At 35.4% G+C, this 23,620-nt stretch overlaps 2 protein-coding genes across 9 annotated transcripts in view; one reads left to right on the plus strand and one right to left on the minus strand.

The window, feature by feature from the left end:
* The first annotated feature begins 2 nt into the window (after window positions 1-2).
* Window positions 3-19,423, plus strand: Cnn (phosphodiesterase 4D interacting protein centrosomin). 6 transcript variants are annotated; one of them, XM_070662811.1, is made up of 15 exons: window positions 3-177; window positions 5,071-5,126; window positions 11,286-11,536; window positions 11,700-11,871; window positions 12,008-12,147; window positions 12,330-12,740; window positions 12,840-13,070; window positions 13,143-13,466; window positions 15,418-15,525; window positions 15,617-16,867; window positions 17,075-17,362; window positions 17,436-17,660; window positions 17,746-17,946; window positions 18,200-18,422; window positions 18,590-19,423. In XM_070662811.1, exons 1-15 carry the CDS (start codon window positions 131-133, stop codon window positions 18,799-18,801), a joined length of 4,140 nt encoding a protein of 1,379 aa, XP_070518912.1. In that variant the 5' UTR covers window positions 3-130; the 3' UTR covers window positions 18,802-19,423. The 6 variants fall into 6 exon arrangements, with proteins under 6 accessions (XP_070518912.1, XP_070518916.1, XP_070518915.1 ...); XM_070662815.1 differs by lacking the exon at window positions 3-177 and adding an exon at window positions 332-425; XM_070662810.1 differs by lacking the exon at window positions 3-177 and adding an exon at window positions 2,087-2,955.
* A 138-nt stretch (window positions 19,424-19,561) lies between these two features.
* The window catches only part of Lim3 (Lim3 homeobox protein), a 36,357-nt gene continuing 32,298 nt past the window's right edge, over window positions 19,562-23,620 (minus strand). For all 3 annotated transcript variants that reach the window (XM_070662819.1, XM_070662820.1, XM_070662821.1), the window contains 3 exons: window positions 23,283-23,449; window positions 22,632-22,847; window positions 19,562-22,345 (listed from right to left, as the gene is read on the minus strand). In XM_070662819.1, the coding sequence (XP_070518920.1) occupies window positions 22,131-22,345; window positions 22,632-22,847; window positions 23,283-23,449 (598 nt within the window). In that variant the 3' untranslated portion in view covers window positions 19,562-22,130. The remainder of the gene's footprint in view (window positions 22,346-22,631; window positions 22,848-23,282; window positions 23,450-23,620) is intronic.

The following is a 23,620-nucleotide window of genomic DNA, read 5'->3' on the forward strand; positions in this document are numbered from 1 at the left end:
CGGCAAATGGATCGGTCATCTCGCGAACCATCGTTTTGAAAAGTAACGGCGAGCTGATTGTGCTGCGTTTCGTGCGACGACCCGTCTAGCAAGGATACGTGCGAGAGAATGCGATCAACCTATCGACACGATGGCAGAATTCGAGGACACAATAGCGCCCACAGTGGAGTTGGACATGTGAGTAAATTTCCGTCACTCTGACGCCTACTTGGCTGTACCGGGCACTCTCTTCTTCCCTCCCTCCCTCCTCCTACCAAGCGATCTTCCTTCGTTACGAGCTTACGACTCGCACGTGGAGCCCCTGCGTTTGTAAAATATAAATAGACACGTATTTCTGCCGCTCTCCCTGAATATGTTACCCAGTTTGAATGTGTGACGTCCCTTGTCAAGGCGGCTCGACTGTCTTATTCGATTGAATTGCCGTGGTAAGTGACGTCACCGGCCCATATTTGCGTCGTTATATAAAATACCATTTTTTATGAATATTTAACGATTTTGCCAATTTTGAACAACTCTGTTATTTTCCTACGCTATTTTCATGCGATGGTATGAGAAGTTTCCTCTTAGCCGAGATCTGAGAGACAGTCGATCACTTGAGAAATAAAAATCCTTTTGGAGGAAAAGTGGGATCGTTACTCTTTAGCTGTAAACTAACTTTAATTTCGATGCAAGAGACACGGGAAAACGCAAAGTCTTCAATGAGAAATCTCCCTACTTAAGAAATATACGGTATACGGATACGAATGTTTCTTAAGTATTGCAGATTAAAAAAATTATTTTACATTTTTTTTAAATAAAAATAACGTCTCATTTCTGGTAATTTGTGCTTTTTACAACTTCTTTTTAGATAAAGTTTAATTCTTTTAATTAAAAAAAATGTTTATTTTTTATTTAACATATTTTATTTAAGATTTTAAACATGTATATTATAATTTCTTCATAAATTTTTGTAACTAGTCATTCTCTTTAGATGATTCACTCTATAGGCTATCAATGCTTCTAGACAGTTGTGATTTAAAGTTAAGAGTTGGAGATAATGATAAAGATGAGAAGATGAAGTTAATTCGCATCGACAGAAACTAACGCAAGAAAGTAAACGATGTCGTTGTCACGTCACGTAACTTTGCAACGTGTATCCTGCAATAAGTCGTGAATTCACTCACTGTTTGCATTTACCATTTATCTACAGGCGGGGTTAGGGATCATCTTACATATCGCAGCGGTTATCAATCTCGTTTTTGCGCTACGTCAATCTCAATACCGCTCGTCTGACGGCTTTGATCAAATTATTTGAAGTTATTTAATTTATTTAAAGTGCCTAAGTAAAGAAAAGAAAAAGCCTGGCACCTGCATTTTATCTCGCTTTTATAAAGTAATATTAATTACTCTAACGGTCATATCATTCGGCTGAGAAACTCTGAGTTCTCTCTAGATGTTAGATTCGTTTTCGTGTTTTTACGATTCTCCGTACTCCCTCGTTTTTTGCTTCTACCATCTACTGTTAATTCGCCCTTTGTATCTCCTCCTATTTTCTTCATCCATACTTTGTTCCTCCCCTATTTTTCACGGTGCATGTGCACGTTGCTTTCTTTCTCTCTCTCTCGCTCGTGAAAGATCTTTTTTCCCATCTTCCGCTCTTTGATCTGACAGCACAGCGGAGTTTACATTGACTATCGCATGTTGGTTTACACGTTTGTCGATAACGAGAAGGCGACAAGGCTAAAGAAATTCGTCGTAACACCAGGTCACGTAGAGATTATTCGATTATCCGTAAAGTTCATATTACCTATCGAGCATAGCTAGTAATTAAAATATATTACGAAACGGAAATTAATAATAAACGGAAATTAATAATTTTTGAGATCGTGTACTCGAGGATTGTTAAAAAAATTTTGTTAACATTTCGTTAGAGATTTTGCCTAGAGTCTTTTCTCTGCGGAGAAGAGATGCTGTGGCATTTTATTCCCCGACCCTCCGCTCCTCTCAATTATTCCGACACAGCGCATCCCTCGCGTCTCCCGTTCTCTCCCGCGCCGCTACCTCCACCCTTTATTTCTACTCGGCTCGTTTTGCCGTCAGTCGTTTTCGGTGTGCTGTGCGGTACGCGAGTGACGTTTCGAAACACGAGCCTCGTGGTGCGTTGCTTTGGAGAATCTTTGAACCCCCGAATAATCAGATCGACTGAGGCAGGACTTGGCGCGCGGATCATATTTAGCGTCATTATCGTCGAGATAAGATAGCGAGGTCTCGTTAAGGAGAAAAAAAAAACTTTTTGCGGAAGATCAAGCGCGAATCATCGTCGACGAGTGTGACGTCGACTGCGATCACTCTTTTGATACACGCGAAGCCTGATTACGTCCGTCGGGGAATTGTCTGATGCGTCATCTCGCGCGAGACTTGATTCCATTGATCGGTCCAGCTGCGCGAAGCGACATAGTACATTCGTGTTAACGCCGCCGCCCTTAGACTCGCGTTCTCGGCGCTCTCGTACAGCGAAAGGTGAGAAAAGAACGGGAAACACGGGAGGTATGTCTCGTTTACGCAAAGACGCGAGTGCAATTTCGATAGTTTATCACGAAAAACCGTCGTCGTGGTCTACGAGGATCTAATTTCCCTTGAGGGACCCCGTTGCGTTTCTAGAGAGAAAAAAAGACCCTGAGAGTTTTGAAGGCTCTGATTTTTCCTTCCGAAAATATTGTATTTTTTGCGGAGAGTTGTTCTCAGAAGTGCGTTTATCTCGTTTTTGCGATATTTTTTTTTCCGAGGGTAAGGATCGTACAGTTTTGTAGTAACGAGGACTTTAGTGACGTTCGCGGACAGATCACGTGTATTAACTTCGTGATTGTTACCGAAGTGCCGCGGGATGCTTCTCGGTGGCTGCAGATATTCCGTCCAAAGTCAAAATGTATCGTCTACGAGATCTGGCGCCTGGAGTTCTTATAATTCTTTCCGAAAGTGAGTGCCACATGTATAATTAATCTGATTGACCATTGACGAAAGGACAGAAATTTGAGTGATTTATAATTGGAAATAAAATGCTATTACAATTGACGATTTGCGTCAACAAAAATGTGTAGCTTGGGATTGTTGTATCGCAGGTATTGCATGTATGCATGAGAGACGAGACACGTCGCATTAATCTACATACTTAAAGCTTCTTTAAATATTAAATATTCGACATCTCGTCGTGACCCTTTTATTTCATCATTCGAAAGTCAAATAGTAGTTGGATAAAAACCTAAAGTTATTTGTCACAATGCAAGGTGGATAGTTGATTCTATCGAGCACACAGTCGCGATATCGTAAATGAAATTTTACTGACGGGATCCAGCTAATTATTTAACTGCTCGGTCAATTTGTTTAACGAACCGTTAATTGAGGAAACTTTAACGCGACTAACACCTACGTGATAGTTACACGTATCGTAACCAAGTAAGAATTATCTAAATTACCTTGCATAAAAATATATTATTCCGTAGTTTATTAAATCAACATTTTAATATTGCAATAAAAAAAAAAGATACTTTGATTTGCAGACATTTTATCATTTTGTATTTAATTATTTATATCAATATTAACAGCAGTTTGTGATAATTAGAAAAGTATTGGATTTAATTAAATCTTGATAAATTGTTTTAACCTAATTACTGTGAATCGAGCTCACGCTTGATGTTGCGTTATCACATAATGATGCGCGCGTCTTGCACTGGTTTATCGGGGTCGTCACTCGACATTTCGGTAGAATTGTAAAATTCCGAGAAGGTCGTATTTGGAGTGGTTAAACTTGGTGTAAGGGTAGCGCTTAATATAACAGTGTCGGATGTGCGCAAGGGGTAAGGCTGAAAAGCCGACGGTTGTGCACGTGCACGTTAAAGAGAATTCAATTGCTAGGTCAGAAAATTTCCTAGGTTGCTGACTCAATAATATTAATTTTTACTCGTTTACTATACCCTGTCTTAATATTAAAAGTTGTATGAAAATCTTGCTATACGAATATTATATGAATAATTTTACTTGGGTGTGCTAATAGTCTAGGGAGTGATAATTAAATCTAGCTAAATGCTAATTATATATATTGTCAGCAGCTGCGGCTCTTGTTCAGGACGTACGACTCGTAAATACCTCTCTTCGGAGAAGGTGTTCAGTTTCTGTGGTATCTATTATAGATCTCGCGTAATGATCCTTAAAGTTTCGAGCACATTTTGTCACGGTCCTAGATTACGACCGTGTGCTTCTCTTAGAATATTGCCTTTACCAAGAAACGTGATATTCTGCACGGATTCTATTGCACGTTATAATTCGCGAATGGCTATTTCTAGTTTACGAGATTCGGCAAATACGTATTGAATAATTTTAAAATAATCTCGGTACTGTAACGTTACAATCGCTGCTAATTTTTACAAAACAACGCACGTATTTCATTAAGAAAGAATATCTATATCGGGTTATAAATTTAAAAGCATGAAGTAAAAGCGTGTGATATAAAAATTAAAATATTTTTAACTTCTAATTACATTCAACTGTTATTGTGCTTTTCAACTACTTTGACCAAGTTTTTACAAATAACCCCGGCTTTAGAATATCTCGGATATTCTTTCTTTTTCCCGCATCAATTTGTTGATGTAATTCGTGTCATGCAATGTAACGTAAAAGACCCGAGAGGCGCAGATTAATTATCCATCTTGCGTCAAGCGTTTCGGAAGACGAATTAGAGATAGAGAGAGAGAGAGAGGAAGAAAGAGAAGACAGAGTTTATCGCGAAATCTAAATAAAACTTTACTGGAAATCCTGAGTAGTTCCCTGCTGATCTTTTGTCGCTCGAAAGAGCTGCGAGACTGCTCGGCTGCAGCAAATTAATATACCCTCGTAGCGAACACCGTGTCACTTTAAATTGTATCAGTAATTACTTTCATCGGACAGAACCACAATTTAAGTGAATTAAAATCGTATTTATAAGAAGTCGATAAAGCAATTCCCATTTACTATTTTACATTATTAAAATTATAAAATGTTTTGACAATAATCGGATAGTACCGTGATTAATCTTTTCTTTATTCTACTTTGTTGCAGCACTAACATGCCGGTGCAAGACATCACCATGAGTCAAACTCTGCCATTGACGAACAGTGAGTAACATTTATATACATTTCTTATTAAATTAAATAACGATGATATTAAATCTTTTAAATGCGTTTTTTCGTGTGCCGTGTTTCTTCGATGATGCGTACAATTAATATATCTTTCGTCGGGAAGAACGCCCCTAAGAATAGCCGGATATAATTTTACGCTCTATAAAGGCGAAGGCGAGGCGGAAGATCGTATAGTGAACGATTGCCCTCGGATTTATTATTTACAGCCTTGTAACGGTGATTATATCATATATCGATAGATATCTCAACTAATCGGTTCATTACTCGAATAAGTCGTCATCGATATTGCAAGTTATGATATAGCTACGCGCGATTATGTGGCTTTTTCCCTTGCACGCCCACCTTTATTGGTCATTTCCCTTAAGTAATTGAATCCCCCTCTGGTTCGATTTCAATCTACGACTGCAGATCTAACGTCCATGTGATACCGTCGACTACAGCTTCAATTATACCGTTGTTATTTCCAATCGCATAATATTCTTATATTTTTATTAATTGATTTTAATTATTGTATATTATAATTTCTGTCTGACAATTGGATAAAGCGGTTCTTCGGTTTACACGTTGCATACTAGGCGCGAATGGGTTCTTTTAATTAAAAATAATCTTAACACGAAGACTGTCGTGTCGTATTGAGATCATTCTGAATTTAGCAAACGCGATTTTGTACTAAGTTTGGTTTTTTATATTTTTTTTATTTTTATTTCATTTGTAGTATATCATCAGTTTTCAAGATAGTGTACGCGTTTTCTCATTCATCCCCGACGAACAATAAACATTTGCATTTTCGTTCAAAAGTCGTGTGAAAATGTGTAGAAGGTCGCCGTTAATTTCTGTCTCGCGGTGGTATACAGTTTATTATTCTCATTAGTACGATCTACATTTTCCGCCGTTATTCAGGCGATTATTCGGCATTGTTAAAGAAAAGTTCCGTTGCACACGTATCAGGGAAAATGTGCATTCCGTAAAGATAATTGATTCGTACGGTAATTTAAGGTTTGAAAGTTTTTTAAATTCGAACTCTGTGCATCGCAAACACTCTAATAAAATTGCACATTAAAAATTGTTTTATACGTGGATATACTATTTTTAAACGAGAAAGAAATTAGAGAAAATAAAAGATGCACGTAATTTGAGAATGAATAAGAAGTTGATACATTTTTTATTTCTGTTATTTAATAATTAAAAAAAGAAAAAAAAAACAAGCTGCTTAAACACGTGGCCGTTTAATTGTATCTCGCATCGTGATGTGAGGCCAATGAACTTTCTTACTCACAGTTTTACTCGAGCGAACGACGAGTAAGTATAGGTAACCGTGCGTCTCGCACAATGCTATCTGCCAATTTTTACGCTACCGTGATTTCGTTCGCGAATCTGTCCAAGAAGATTATTACCTTTAGAGATCGCTACTTTCTGCAAGAGTTTATTAGTAAATTTGTGCGATGGAAAATTTAAGACGTTTACACGGTTGATTAGTAGAGTTTTCAATATTCGGAGCTTTTATTTCAAATGTTAGGAAGAGTCTGAAAGAATCTGCTTGACCCTAATCTCATGATTTGTTCTACGTCATCGTGACTATTCAACGGTGCTTAAATTATATCAATTGGGATACATCCGCACTTCGATTCGATTCTCGAGGGGTTCTAAAATGGTAAAATGGTCAAGGTCAATGATACGCTGTGTGTCGCAACCCTAAAACGGCGGCGTAAGATGAATGAAATTGACATCGGTCTTCCAATTCGCCCCGGAACAATTATTTGTATCGTCTGAAAAATGTCTGTCGCTATCTCGCGTTACAGGAAGCGAGCATTTATTTTTGGGGGGCCAGAAGCGTGCGTGGTTGGTAAACGAGGTAGGGGAACCACTCGAACAGCGAGTCGTTGCGTGTATTTATTTCTGTAACACGGGAGGAAAAAAAACGAAAAAAAAAAATTCTGCGTAATTCATTTTCCATTCTGCTGAGATGTAAAAACTGAACTCGTCTATTTTTATTATGAGCTATTTGTCTCTCGATAATTTCACGATAAATCTACGATCGCTTATGGCATTTTGAATTATGCAGTATCTCGATGCATTGAATTTCTTAACGTGACGTTACGCATTTAATGACGCGATCTTTTATTCCGATGGGATTTGCATTTCCAATACGTCGCGAAACTATATGTAACATTTATTCTTTTAAATTTATTCGGTCCACTATCATGTCCCGGGGATAGTAGTCGCGTCTGTTAAGGTGTCTTGCACGAACAGCGTCGTCGAGTCACAAACACGTGGCGTTCTACCAGCAGCCGGGTTCTCGAAATAAACGTTATCGTTTGTAATTCAGGTCTACCGTAAGAATTATTAGCTCGCTTCTCGTTACCTGGAGATAGACTAGCTTCAGCTTTAACGCTACGTCTCTAAAGACCAAATACTGATCGCTCAGAGCCTAGTGAGGTCCAAAAGGAAAAGCTATTTCATGAATAGGGATATAGGATGACTCATATACGTTCGTTGTAATGTCCTAAATCTAACGTATGATATTAACAGATAAACTCCAGTATGAGAATCCCACATCCGTCGAAAAAGTTTTTTTGTAACATAAGAAAAACTGGATAATTAATTTTCAAAGTTTTACATATATTATATATTTTTTTTTAAATATATATTATAATTATGTATGAAATTGTAGTCTAACGAAATTTCTCTCGCTAATTTTTTGGGGAAATTGAGGGCAGCAGAGGCTTTCAGTCGACGGTAAGATTTTAATCGTCAGCCGGGAACTGACCAGATCAAAGATCTGGAAAGCGCGGCAAGTGGCCGGCGATACGGCGGCTGACCTGCCAAAATAAAGATAGTTTAAACTGTTCTGGCCTAAATGTGTCATCTATAAATACGCGAGCTAGCTCTCTCGTTTTGTAGCGTCTGGTGCGAATCAATATTGCATTTCTGATGAAAATCGCCGAGATTCGATGCAAAAATGATTTACTGACTGGCCAAACAGAAAATAGATTTGTTTTGGTGTGCGCACAAAGCTTTCTCGTCTCTTTTGCTTCTCTTTTAAAACTCTAGAGCTTTTTATGCTGGGTATTATGATACGCGATGGCTTCCTAATTGATGAAAAATTAATTTATGTTTACGTTATGATGGTATTAGCGCCTATAAGTCAAAGTCTTCGCGCTTGTCAAACACCTTATCTCGAAAGTAATTCAAGCATTTCGGAGACAATCAATTAAAAAACGCACGTGTACGTTCGACCTTCGCAAAGCGGATCTATACGACATCCTACATGCGCATTTAGAATATAATTTTAACTACAAGTTATAGCTTTTATGCTTTTGATGCTTCTTGTTGTTCTGTCGCAGTTTCTGTTTGTACAGCCATCGTGCGAGTTCCTTTGTGAGGCGATGTTTCGTGCGATTTCTTTCGCGACTTCACACGTAGGTTTAAAAATGTAACGACTTCAAAATTGCTCTTTTCGTGGAATGGGATGGGATACGGTAGGTCGCAGCTAAAAACTTTTTTTTTCCCGGCACATCTCGAGAGCGATTTAAGTAAGGGTTGAAGTTTTACGTTCGGTATGCTGGATATTAAAGATTTATTTATTAATTAACACGTTACCGATCAAGGTTGAACCGAATATCAATCAAAGTATTAGAACGTGCGAATGCTGAATATTGATCTATTCCGAATTTGTAACGATTATTGTCTTATGATTATTGTTAACGTATATTGATAAATTGACGCAATCAAGTCATAGACAGAGCACAACAGTGAGTTGTAGAATAACTGCTTTCTGTTTGATACCAATTGCTAGCAAGTGATAAATGAGAGTAAAAAGGCTGCAACAGTGCTCTTTGAAAAGAATAAAGAGAAGAAAAGGGAGATGAGATAATTATTAATTTTTTTTAAAGCTGAATATGTGATACACTAGTAGCTATTCACGAATTCTTGCAATCATTTGGAACATAGAGAACTTTTTATGTGCAGTTATTGTAATAATAACTTCCAAAGCGATATGTGATTTTTATATACCATGAATATTGGATAATTATTTTTTTTTTTTATAAGTAAAATGGGAAACTATGTTTGTTATTTATATATTTAATAGAAGAAACGATGCGCGCGCTATGTGTGCGCTGTTTTTTAAGAGACCCCAATTACTAACTACGAAAAATAAAATCATGCGACTTACCAATCTGCATGAGCTTCAGCGGAGTTGAAGAATTCTGCCGGTGACTGTAACATAAAAAAAAAAATTAATGTAGACGTGTCAGAAAATTAATAAGATTAATAAAAAAAAAGATAAAAATTTTTTTTTAATTAAGATTTTATTTTAAAAAATTCATGCTTACCTAAAAGTTGCTCCGCCGATGCAGGATGCCTCCTGGGCCTGCTCCTCCTCTCAGATGGGACGTGACGAGTCATCCTTCCGCGCACTGGACACTCGCGAACGCGACCGGATTAATTACTACCGCGAAAATTAATTAACACTTTCGCACGTTGTTTTTCGGCACTCCCGTAAAAAAAGAAAATTGTAAAAAAAACGTCCGAAAACTGGCGGCACTCCCGAAACGACCGACGAACCGGCTGCGGTTCGTATTTGTACATTTTCGGCGTGCGACACTTTTCTCCTTCGGATTTTTATCTGAGCAGAATTCTTGTTTCGCTCAAATAAAAATCCAAAGAAGTGCTGAGCTGTAATAATATCAAAGTAAATTCCATACAAATGTATGCAATTTATATTGATATGTAAAATTTAAATTAGGACAAAATATAAAAATTAACCAAATTTTATTTTATTTTATTTATATTATTTTATAAGTTTTTTTTAAATTTTGGGTCACCGGCGCGATGTATTAATATTTATTTTATTTAACATTTATTTTGTATTATATACTAATATAATTGTGCCGCGGATATTATAAAAATGTTTTCCCACCCGAAATGCTAATAATTTCTACAAAAAGAAAGCATGCGACTCACGGATATGCAGCGGCGGAGTGTTGGTAAGATGATCTGTAACAAATAAATAAAAAAAAATTAAATTGTAGAGATCTCAATAATTACTTAGAAAAAAAAATTATACGCGCCTCTGATTTTTTAATTAAACATCACAAAATTAAGTTCTAAAAACGGCAAAAATAAAAAAAAATTGATCTTTACCAGTGGGTTGCTCCGCCGGTTCATGATGCCTTTCCTAGGCCTCCTCCTCCTCCTCTCAGCACTGGCCACTTCATCGGGGAAGTCAGGCTGGTTCTCTTTCGACAAAAGTCTTCCTCTGGATTTTTATCTGAAACAAAAAAATTATATTTAGTTAGCAAAAATGACGAAAATTAAACGTGCTGCATTACAAGTATCTACTTTTTTAAATAGGATATGTGCCTAATATTCTCTTATGCTCTGGCACGAAAGTGTTGAAAAAAAATCTTTTTGACAAGCAGTAATGCGCCAAAATAATTTAATTTTAAAGATGCATTGTAACTGTGCCGCCCGATCTTGTAAGGTAAATTTGGCATCGGTTAGGTTTGCCTAGACAAACTGAAAATAGATTGATTCGACAGATGCTTATCTGAAGAATATTCTAAAAATAGCATAATGTGCAATTGAAAAAAGATTAAAAAAAAAATAATAATTGAAATTACAAAAATTAATTTAAAATGCATTTATTATAATTTTTATTAGGAATTATTTTTCATAAGAATAGAGAATATGAGCATTGAAAGTAACTGAATGATGTTCATTTATTTATATCGTTCTAACTGCGAGTATATCGAGATGATTAATTTCGTGTTTAATGCGGCACATGTGGCATATCGCGTGGTGGCTCAAAATTCATATGGATTTTATCAGCACGTGTCGGAAATAATGCAGCTAGCGTTGGGAACATATTTATTCGAATGACAGATAGAAAATTGAGCTTGAAAGCGAACCCACGGTTTCTCGTATCAATCTTGCATGTGATATCGTTGTGTTATTCTCTTTTAAGGTACCGCACGTGGAAATGTATTGCTGGTACACTTTAAAGAATATATATTCGACGAATAAATAGACCGACAGATGTTAGCAATATTAATATTTATATAAAAACTATTATAAAAAAAAGTTTTTTTATTGTAATTTACTCATTTATTTATAAAGAAATATCTGTTTTAGGTGGAATCACAAGAGCATATAGTGAAAATTCCTCTGGAGATAGAGAAGGACCGATGGCACGATTAGGAGATGGTGGAAGTAGAACGGGTTACGGTAGAACTATGAAAGAATACGAGGATGAATTGAGTAATCTAAAGAAGGAGAATTTCCAATTGAAACTGCGAATTTATCTCCTCGAAGAGGGAAATCCCGCAAGAAATGGCATGAATTTTTCTGACGAAGATGTGATTAAAACAAATGTAGAATTAAAGGTAAATTAACACTAAATTTACTCAAAAAATTAAATTATTAATGTGTTTATATGATTTAATTGAAAAGAAAAGAAAAGAATTTTTCCAGTTTATTAATATTATCGTCAAGACTTTGGATATGGAATTTAAAAAATTATTAATTATTGATCTTGATGATACTTAGGAAGAGTTGGAGAAATTGAGAAATGAATTAATGGAGAAACAGGTTCTTCTTAATCAGGCAGCTAGAGCTTTTAAATTATATGAAGAACAGAAAGCGGCAACTGCTCGCACTCAAGATGAATATCAACAATCGTTTGAAAAAGAACGAGAGAAAGTAATTAAGCTCGAAAGAGGTAAAAGAACTAATTTTGTCTGTTGTATGATTATTGTAAAAATATTCAAGTTATTTTCAAATTTGATTTAAACTTTATTAGTCTTAGTAAATTTGTTATTACGCATTTATCATATATAAATTATTTCTATTTTCAGAATTAGAAGGATATCGAGAAAAGGAAATAGATATATCCACGTATTACAAGGAAACATTTGGTATTACTCCAGAACAAGCATTAAAAAATGCTGAGAAGTTACGACAAATGGAAGAACTAGTGTTTTCTCTTGAAGCAGAGGTCTGTATAGTATAAATCTTAATAAACTTTGTTTTATAAAGATATTTATAATTATTTTTTTTATTAAAAAGTTATAATTATAAATATAAAAATTAAATATGAAGGTTTAATCATTTTTATTAGAGGAAAGGAAAATTATTATAATACACGTTTATAATAAATAACATTGCTACATGATTTAGATGAAACAGATAACTGGCAGTTTGGAAGAAGAACGCAATTGGGCACAAGAACTTGAAAACGAAAGAGATCAATTTAGAGAACGATTAAATATGGAAATACATCTGCGAGAAGAGCAAGATAATAATCGAGAAAAAATTTTTAAAGAACTATGCGATGAAGTAAAGGAGCTGAAGGATCAAGTGTTGAAAAAAGATTGTATTATAGAACAATATAAAAACGATCTCGTCGAAAAAGATAGACTGGTCAAACAAAAGAATACGTTATTAGAAGAGAAGTGTCAGGCTTATGAAGAAATCAGTCAGGTGTCCGAAAAAAGAAAGAAACAAATTATTCAATTGAGAGGATCAGTAAAAACGCGCGATGATGCTCTCACAGAGATTAACATTAAGCATCGTGCACTGTTATCACAGGTAAATTAAATTATTTGATATTAAATTCAATTTTCCTTTAAATTAAAGATATGTGTCAGGTTTTTTAGTTTTATATTTTTTATTTGTTATATTTTGTAGTGTGAAAATAATTACGGCAAGCGTTCACCACCCAATAGTCCTTCAGCTTTAACTTCATGTGCAAACGATTGTTTATCGTTATCTATGGGACAGAAAGTACCTTGTGTTCAAAGTACAACGAAGTATGACGATTCTTTTGATAGCGAATGGAATAAAGAACTAGTGGCAGCGAATAGTTTGAGCTCACCATTAGAAAATGGAAATTCCAAAGAAATTAGGCATCTAATAAAGGTCAATATAAAGCATTTATTATTAATTTTGTTTTAAAATAATGTGGTTGTATAACAAAAAATTGAATTGCAGGAACTGGAGGAAAGGGACAATAAATTAAAACAGGTTGAAGATATTAGAAAACAACTAATATTAAAATTGTGCAACGCTCAGAAGGAAGCAGAAAACTCGAATCAAAAACTGAAAAAGATAGAACTCGAGCACCAGAAGGCCATTAAAGCGATACAAGGTTTTATAGAGCGAGAACAAGAAATGGAAAAAACTAATTTCTACAAAGAACGTCAGATTGTGGAATTGGAGACTGAGTTACGTAAGAAAAGAAATAACAACGGTCTCGTTTCGTTAAAGGATCTCGGTGTTAAGAACGCAGACGATATTGAAAACGACTCTAAACAGGTCAATATTTAACTTTGATTTAGTTTGCCAGTTTTTACAATTTGGAATTTAATAATTTGAGCTTTAAAGTATTGGAAGATGTACACTCACCGTCAGGAATGGTGTTCGTGGTGCTGCGACGGCGGCTAGTGTACGTGATCTTGGCGTGGGGTGCGTCGAATCTCACACAAAGCGCGCGCGTAGATGTGTTGCGAAGCACCGGTCACAGAGAACTGAGGGAGAACGCGGCCTACTACATCTCCCCGCGTTTGGCGGCCAAGAGAAGGAAAGTCACGTACGCCAGCCGCCGTCACCGCTCGTCGCAGCAAATGCCATATCTGCTTTTCAGTGTACATCTTTAAATGCAATTTGAAATTCTGAAATGTAGAACCACTTATTACTAAGAAGCACGTTTACAGCTTGGTATAGCGAACGTTTCTCTCTTGCCTTCAAACTCGCAACATTTATTCAATTTCTGCTTTGCTTTTTCTTTACGATTGCATGTTTTATATGCATATTATTTCAAACTATCGCTTAACACATTTTGTGTAATGCATGATTTATTATGTAATATTTTTAGTATTTTTGACTGATATCGATTTTTTATTTGACTCGACTGATATTTTTTATTCGTATATATTTTTTTACAATATATAATGTAATCACGTGAGATGTATATACATTTTTATTAATACATATTTTAGACATTGTTCATTGCAATTTATTTATTGAAACACTTGTTCAGATCACTTATTCAAACGATATTCATGTTCTCTATTTTATAAAACTTTTTCTTTTTTAATTTTTTGTCAGTATTACAAAATTTTCTAAGGAGTTTTGTCGTATTGACCAGAGAAAGATTTTGGAACCATAAAGCCTGTCTGGTATCTCGGAAATATCGTGCGAGAAGACGCGGTCGTCGTCTATTAATAGAGACCGCCGCCTCTTCTCGCGACTTCTTACGGTCTATGCGTCGCGATACGCGGCAGTTCTCATACGAATACTCATCTCGATCGATCAACCGCTGCACCTGCGGTAGTCCCGAACGAATAATAGTACAAGAATACAACAACGAACATATACGAGCAACAACGAAATAAATTCGCCGATCACCTAATTATCTCTACCGTACCACGAAAACGATTCGCATCTATACTTTCTAGAAATAGAGTACGATCGCTTACTCTTAATGCAGCATAGCAACGGATATTCACTAGTGCTGATAATCCTAGCACTGACGTAGAGTATCTATTCGCGAATTAATTTAGTGGTCGCTGCTTTTGTTGCTATTTCTTAGTTGAATTAAAATTCAACAATTACAAAATGTTCTCTTGTCTATGTGCCTCAGTGCGAATGGAGGTAGGTGAAGTGTTAGGTGTTCTGTTGTGTGAGTGTTATGTTGTTCAGTATTTTCGTTAAGAGATACTTGTACTAACTACATTTTCCTCTTTTAAACATAAATCCTCTGTACAGTAGTTTCTTTTAACCGTACAAAAATATATGACGGAAGTGTTTTCAGTGATAAAAGATTATTTTACTTTAATAAAATTAATCAAAATTATTTTCTTTTTTAATATTTTTTATATGCAAATTTAATATGGAAACAATTTGTCTTTGTGTTTTTGTCAATCTCAAAATAGTAACTTGTTTCGCAAAGAAATAGAAGAAATTATAAGAAATACATTTTTATTTTAGGAGCCGGCGATTGTCACTCTTGTACCGCCGCGATCTTGGTCTAAGAAAATGAAAAGTTAAATTGTCACAGTCTCTCTGCATGGGAATGAATAATTTACATGAATATCTTTGCATTTAATTTTTTTAATCACATAACTTGTCGAAAGCTTGCTTTTCGTATTGTGTACATAATTCGGATATTTTAATGTAATAAAAAATTATATTTGAATAAAATTTTTTATTAGTGAACTGAATGCTGGGAGTTTTATTGATGTGGAATAATACTTTATGCTTGCAGCAACGTTTCGAAGAAATGGAAAGCAAGATTAGCGACTTGCGGGATCAAATTGAGACGATAAAAGCTGAGAAAAATCTTCTGGAGAAACGTACGCAAGTCGAGTTCAAAGTACGTAAAAATTTTTAATGAATTTCCATCTATGATTTTAATTTATTATATATTTTTAACTACAAATTAAATTAATTTCTTTGTTGTATAGGAATTTCAAGTTCGCCTTCTCGATAAGGAGCAAACGATTGAAGATCTGAAGATGGAGAAACAGATCATTACGGAAGATTTAAAAACCAAAATTGCTGAACTCGATAAGCTTAAGCATGTCAATGAGATAAATAATGTGAATGAAACTAACACCACATATTATTGTGACGATACCTTGGGGAAAGAAGATCTGGTTGAACAATTAAATCAACGAAATGCCGAGATCGAGGAAAAGAATAGTAAGATCGAACAGTTGACGAAGGAACTGCAAGTATCGACTCAGAATTTGCAAATGCTAATCAACACAGAACTGTGGAGTAAGAATAAGGAAATTGCCAAGCTGCACAATCATATGACAGCATCGTATAATGATAAGAACCGTAATAAACCCGACATTATCCAAGAAACTGGCAGCAGCTTGCAATTGACAAGTTTGATTCACGAATTGAACGAGATCGGGGTTAAAGTAAATTTCACAAATGATATCGTTCAACTCAATTACATAAATGGAGATGAAACGGTAGACGTAAAGATGTTAAGTGAAAGCGTTCAGAGGCTGACGAACCAACGAAACGATCTAGAAAAAGAAGTAGATTACCTGAAATGGTTGAAACTCGTGTCAAAACCCGACATCGCCGCAGAAATCGATGGTTGCGGTAACGAGATGGAAAGGGCTAGGAAGTACTGCGAATTGCTGCGCACACATCTGAAAGACTTAGTAAAGTTTATGAAAGAAATGCTCAAGAATACCGATCGCGCGGACACTATCGGTAACGAGCACAAGAAGATCGTACTGGATGTTCTGCTAAACTCCAGAATATTGTCGGACGATTTTGTGCGCGCTCTTGAAGGCATGAGCATGCAAGGCGGTGCGATCGTAAATGATAAGATTGAAGATTCCGTGGCAAAGAGTCGATCTGGGAATGTCGTGGAGACGTCGAAAAATCAAGGATCACAATCGGATTCGGAGACGTTCTCGGAACCCGACCGGACCGTCTCAATGGCCAGAATCGGCCTGCAGGAGAAGCAGCATAAGAATTTAAGCCGTTCTAGATTTACGAAATATACTAAAGCTTGCAGCGATTCCGAGGATTCCGCAGACTATATGTCTTATTATAAGATCTATCAGAACGATCTGAGCGATCTAGATGCAAGCCATCAAATACAGGAGCTAAAAGAAACGAATAATATGTTGTATTCTGAACTTAACGCCTTAAGAAACGATTTGATCACAAAAGCTTCTTTTGATTATGTAAGTATAGGTTTTTATATTATTAATTACCCATGTTTATTATAAAACTAAATAATTATTTCGTTAAACTAATTTTCAAAAAACAAAACTATGTATAAACTTTTAATTAAAAATAATTTAGTTTATGAAATAAGTATATTACATTAAGAATTTATGAATGACTTATAAAACCCAGTCTAACCTAGAAAACCTAAATTTTATTTTTAGGTAATTGATGAGAAATTAACGCCTTTTATTACGAAGTTAGAGAAATCACAAAAGTCTTGTGAGAAGCTACAAATTTCTCTGGAAAAGAGAATACACGAATTTCATACATTGAGAAAAGAGAATAAGCAGAATAGCGTTCGTAAAATGCATTTGGAGAAAAAGATTAACGATGTCGAACAAATTGCAAGCGAAATTACCAAACAGAAAACAGAACTCTTGCAGTACAAAGAAAATACTGAAAGAAAGACTACAGAAACTCTTGTAATACTTAATAAAGAGAACGAATCGGTGAGTGCTTATTTTTCTTTTGTTTTTAGTTATAAAAATTGTTATGTAACTTTAATTATTTGATTTATTTTAGCTGCGAGCGAGAATTAAACAGCTGGAGGAAGAAACGGAAACTGCCAAGACAACTATATCGACTCTCAGAAAAGAATTGGATCACCTCACTCTTTCACATAGTCAGATACTCGTAGAAAATACCAAATTGACAAATGACAAATTAAGACTTGAGCAAGATATAAGAAAAATGGAAAATCGATATGATGTGTCGATTCGTTCGTTGCATAAAAAATTCAGCAAAGAGGTAAGCTAAGTTAAAAAGTGTAGTTTATGAAAGTTTTCTCCGGTGTGTATCGTTACTAATTGCGTAATGTGGCGTCGTCGTACAGATATGTGATCTCAATCAGATCAACGATTCACATAGAGCAAGAGTACGAGAACTCGAAACGGCGAATAAAGAGTTCAGGAGACATATGGCGATGTGCGAGGCTAGTGATTCGACGGCAAGCTCGAGCGGCGTATCGTCAATACCTACGGACGCCACGCTCAAGCGAACTTGCGATATTCTGCAGGAATATCAGTCTTATAACGTTAGTTTGCCGTTTTTAGCGTTAAACGTAGCCGTTTATTGTTAATCTTTATTTGTAGATCTACTAAAATTTCTCAGGAACACTATTTGTAGTCAATTTTATTTTTATTGAGTTTTATAAGCTTTCAAATGTATTCGCATTACGCATTTTGTGTAAAAGTTACATTTGTATGATTGTGAATATAAGATTTAAGTTTTAATTTATTTATATTTTCTTTCTATTATATTCTATTATATACATTTTTCTATTAAAGGGCCCGCAGTTTTGGCAATCGACGAATTACTCTGCACTCGGAGGTCGGAGCAAGTCCAGTTGTTCACCAGATTTAGGCATAGAAAGTGATGCCGCTGTCACGACAATGAGACCTTTGAAAGACACATTAAAGATTACAGAATCTATGACTAATTTATTAAGCGACGAAGACAGTAATCACAGAACTCATGATTCAAACAGTGAAAGTCCATTACCGATAGAAGGTGCGTTTTAACATGTTTTAGAAAATTTATTTTTAATTTACTATTGCTTCTTTTTACAAACTTTATTTTGTAATTAAAAAAAAGTCAAGATTAAAATTTTTCCTAATAATTATTTGTTTTTGATTTACCGTGATAATAAGTTCTAATTTTGTAATTATCTTTTATAGGTCTTGAAGAAGTAGAAGCTTTGAAACAAGAGAACGAAGCGTTAAAGCGAAGACTGATGAAAACTAGAAAAGCATTAGAAGATACGTTTGAACACTTAGCAGCCTCAAACAAGAATAAGAAAAATGTTGAAAAGGCCATAGTAAAGCAACTTATGGTCACGAAAGGTATTCTTAAAAAGACGAGGACATTCGAAGAACCTTTGGACAATTAATAGAGATTACAGACTGATCGATCAAAAAAATATGCACTAAGAGTGAAAAAAGTAGAACGTAGGATAGTTATTGAATTGTGTTTCTGATAGATTGATTGTTCATTCAATATATCGTGTTTTATCTACATTTTTCATTTGATTCTCTTCTCATTTTTTTTTAAAGATGAGAGAACTAGCAATACATACTAGTACAAATAAAATTATATTGTATATTACTCAATAATACTAAGATATCATGTGCTATGAAATTTTTGAACGAAAAAGTTTATAAACGATAAATATTTTCATATAAATGGAAAAATGATTATTTTTACCATAAAAAAATCCAATATAAGCAAAGTAAAAGCTTAAAATCGATTTGTAAATTAAAATTTGTATATATTTATAATGAGACATGCGCAAAATATTTTTGGCATTTTTGTAGATTTTCTTTTCCACTGTGAGAAAGTATACTTGAAATACTGAATGCAGCGCAAACGTCAATATTAAAATCTGTCTTCGTTTGTTGTTGTATTTTGCTTTAGGAGTGACAGAAAAATTTGCATATGTGTGTATATAATAAAATGTAGCATTTGTACATAATCATTAATAATAAAGTGCCATTGAATATGGAAATTCTGAATCCGCCTATCACTGAATCACCACCTACTTATAGTTCATCATTTTTCAAATCACTCAAAATTTACGGATTTGTCATTTTTTTACTTACCTACTTCTGTAATATCTAGTAAATAGTAAATATATAATTAGCACTACAAAATTAAGATTATGATAGAATTTTTATTATCACTCCATGACTAGATAATAATATAAAGATCCGTAATAACTCATAGTGATGTGAAGTGTATGAATTGCGCTAGACGCGCGAATTCCTTCAACTGCACATCCGGCGAGGAGCGAAGAGAAATACTGTACAACATTAATCTTTCTTATAAGTCTAATATACCTTTCTTACCGTTTTCTTTCGTTCGCGATAATCTCACCCGTTGGCAGAATGTATATGAGAGCATGTAAGAAGGGAGCATGATGGGAATAAGGGTTGGGAGCAGTACCGAGTTATATTATATACAATTCTACAGTGACGTTTTTGTGCTTTCATCGTTTCTGCTGCTTGTGCTGCACGCCAACATACCAATTAATAACAATATGAGAGAATATAATCCAAATAATTAATCAACTTATTACTTTTGTCTTCTCTATATTACAAAACCGTTGAAATATTTTTGCTGTAAAATACTATTGAGCATACACTTCTTGTATGCTCTGTAAGATGTCTTGTATTTATTTTAAATGTTAATTTATGAGAATATTAATATAACAGTTACAAAAGTAATATATTTATTAATTTAAAAGATTCCTATTATTACTGCAAAAATTTCGCGTAAAATTTAATCATCTATTTAAGTCATTTAATTTATCTCTCTCTTCTTTCTCTTTTTGATTATCAACATATTTTATAATTTACGATTTGAAAACGATTTTCGACTTCTTTTCTGTATACACAATGACGAGTTATCATTAATCGACGACTTACGTAATTTTTTTAATCAATCAACCGAGTGTAGTTTGATGTCATTATAATTTTGATCGTTGATTGCACAACAGATCGGCGCACAAAAATAGCAGTCAGAATATACAAAATTGCACGATTCCACTCGAAGATTGTAGCCACTTCGCGTTTGCTTTGTGCTCACGTGTGTTTTACGATGGAGCAATATGGACAGCGCGTATCTGAAGAAGTATTTGCAAATATATAATAATTAAACTGCAATAATTATTTAACGCAACATCACTGTGCACGTTGAGACACTTGCACGTCAATTTTCTCACACAATTTCAACTAGCAAAGAAAAGTTTTCAATCCACATTATTCGATTTTGAAAAGACATATTTTTATGTAATAAAAAATGTGAAAACACAACCGTTTATATAAATATGAATTATATTACTGGTTATCAAATTAATATAATTTAATAAAAAAAAGTTTTAATGCAAATAATTAAGCCATTACTTAAATCGGATATCCTGGATTGGATAAACTTTTCCTACGGGTCTAATTCGTACTATTTACAACACACATTTCAAGATTCTAGTCACACGCAAGCAAGATAAATCGTTCACACGCATGCCCGTTGACCAATTTTCAGAATTCAAGCTTTTGTAAAAACTTGTATTATGAAAATTGGACTTGGAGGCAGTGGCATGATTATACGGATGGTCACATTCGTCGTGTATGTATAATGTTATATATAATGCGAATTTACTTGAACCCGAAACATTCCATACTAGTATCTGTTCCATATTAGGATCTTAAAAACAAAACTTGCATGTGCTTTATTAAAAAAAAAAAAGCTACAACACGGGCGCCAAAGCTTTTGCGATAATCTCATCGATCTAGGATGTCCGATCAATAAATACTGTCATTTATTATCAGGCGGCGCATTAAAAAATATTAAGTAATGAAATCTCAAACATCGGAGCATAGGCGCTTTCGCAAGTATAGCCAAAAAAAATCTCAATTTCGCGAATATTCATTCACGAACATTAAAAGATATTACCAATGACGACGAATGAATCCGTGAACAGTCCGGGGCACGTTTAATACTACTTCCTATTATTTTATTATTCGACAATCAAACTCTGAGAAACGAGGAACTTGTACATAAATATATTTAGATTAGTCGTAGTATCGAATGCGAATCGTACATACGCCATGAAGACATGGGCTTTGATACGGCCGCTCAGTTGACGTGAGGAGGGACGGTGTAAAATACCGCCGTAGAATAACTTGCGGATTTGAACCGTGCGAGACATTTGCAAGCACCGTACTTCACTTCACTATTACCGAAAAGGTCGTGTCGTCTTCGTGGATCTTCTCGTGATCTTTCTTGCAATTTATCAGAATTTATTCAAATTTCAACGAAAAGTTTCGCGATTAATTCCAAATAGAGAAATAAAAAAAGAATGTAAATAAATATAATTTAGGTATATAAAAAATACAGCAAAATTATAGGGGAAAAATGTAAGCTATAGTTAATTAAAGATTAATTAAAAGATTAGAAATTTTTTGCGCATACAAAAGATTTCTTCAGTCAATCTCCATTCAAATAAAACCGGGTTTTATCGAACAAATTTAGTGTTTCTGTAGCAATGGAGGTTTCCGGATAATTTAGTGTTTTATGAAGTTTACGAAATTTATTATTGTATCGAAATAAGAAACTTACTCAGTTTCTCCAAGAATGAGGAAAACGACGACGGTTTCAAGTAAATGCCCCGCTCCGCCAGCACGTTATTCTATACGGTATTTGGCGACGCGCGGTTTTGGCGGGTTATGTGGCGTAATGGGAATGAGAATGGGAATGGGAATGATGGTGAGCATGAGGGGGTGGTGGTTCGCCGAGCCAGGAGTCCGGTGACGGCGGAAAATCGGGGTAACCACCGCCACCACCACCACCGCCACCTCCGCCGCCTCCGCCGCCACCACCTCCGCTCGACTCGTTACTCAGATCCGATGCTGGTCCTGGCACCATGCCGCCCGGTCCGCCTGGAATCATAAGGTTCATGTCAGTCGTAAAGTCTCGATTCTTGCAATAGAATAATTTAATGCTCGAGCGCTTTCTTGTCTCAAATCAAGCGTATTATTGACCACCAGTGAGTATGACTAGCTTGAAATAAACTAAAAGATTACATTAAAAAAAATCAATTAAGAGCTCCTGATACGGTCGACTGAAGATCGACGTAGTTGAGGAACTAAACAAGATATATCTCGGGAGAGCCGAGAGCGTGATCTTTCAAGAATATATTGCTTGGCAATTAGCGTTCAGGCCTACCGAGAGTGGTGTACACCGAGAGACCAGCGTCCGGCGGATACGGGAACTGAGGTGGTAAGGACGGTGATCTGGACGTTGAAAGATACGGAGGTGTCGTCGCACCCAGGTATCCGCGGGGTGGTCCACCTCCTGCTCCATTTCCACCGCCGCCTGGACTCGCACCCTCGCCGTCCAGGCCCATGTTCACCACTGTTCCGTAGCTGTCATTACTCAAATCTGTAAAAAAAATTAAAGATTAGAATAAACTCCTCGTTAAGAAATAGTTTTTATTATAGTGATTGTTCTAAGTGCCACACGTTAGAAGTCAAAAGTTGAGGCAGCGGCATCCATTGTGTCTGGGTTTCCCAGTACTCAGATGCCTGCTATCTGAGGGGAGGACGATCTCCTCAAATATTCAGGAGATCGCGGAGGCTAACTGCCGGCTCACCGTGTCCGAGATTTCAGGAAGATTGCGGACGATCCTTGAATTTATGCTCGCTATTACCTACACTTACTCGCAGCCGAGCTAACGTCGCGTATATCATAATTTACTACTCTTTTAAATTATTTCGGAAGCGACTAACGAGATTAGAAATAATTATGGTACATAATTATACATATAATTGTAATTACATTAAGATGATTATAATGCAATTATAATATACAACTCACCGTGATGACCAAAGGTGGAGTCTAAGTCTACTTTCAACTCGTCTTTGTCAAGCAATTTATCGTGTCTAGGCGAGTGACCGCCTGCACCTGCGCCTTTCATACTGCGAAAATACTGAGACCACCTTGTTCTGCCAGCATCTTTCTTCAGCCTTTTCTCCTTCGCTCTTCTAAAAAAAAAAAAAACCCGTAATGTAAATAATTAATTATAAATGATAGTAGTAAGATGCATTCTTATTTAAATCGCTGTAATTTACTTATTTGGTAAATGCTGATATTGAACATTGATAAATTAAAAAAAAAAAAGTAACACGTTCTGGAATATGAATTTTGGAATAATA

The sequence above is a fragment of the Cardiocondyla obscurior genome, linkage group LG10 (genome assembly GCF_019399895.1).
Source record: "Cardiocondyla obscurior isolate alpha-2009 linkage group LG10, Cobs3.1, whole genome shotgun sequence".
NCBI lineage: Eukaryota > Metazoa > Arthropoda > Insecta > Hymenoptera > Formicidae > Cardiocondyla > Cardiocondyla obscurior.

What these genes read in the sequence shown, in the direction of transcription:
- Cnn (XM_070662810.1), top strand. Translation starts at nt 2,864, where the DNA reads ATGCTTCTCGGTGGCTGCAGATATTCCGTCCAAAGTCAAAATGTATCG. An exon ending in TCTTATAATTCTTTCCGAAA is followed by an intron (nt 2,956 to 5,070) that starts GTGAGTGCCACA and finishes ACTTTGTTGCAG; the next exon opens with CACTAACATGCCGGTGCAAG. An exon ending in ATAAAAAATTCAGCAAAGAG is followed by an intron (nt 17,661 to 17,745) that starts GTAAGCTAAGTT and finishes GTCGTCGTACAG; the next exon opens with ATATGTGATCTCAATCAGAT.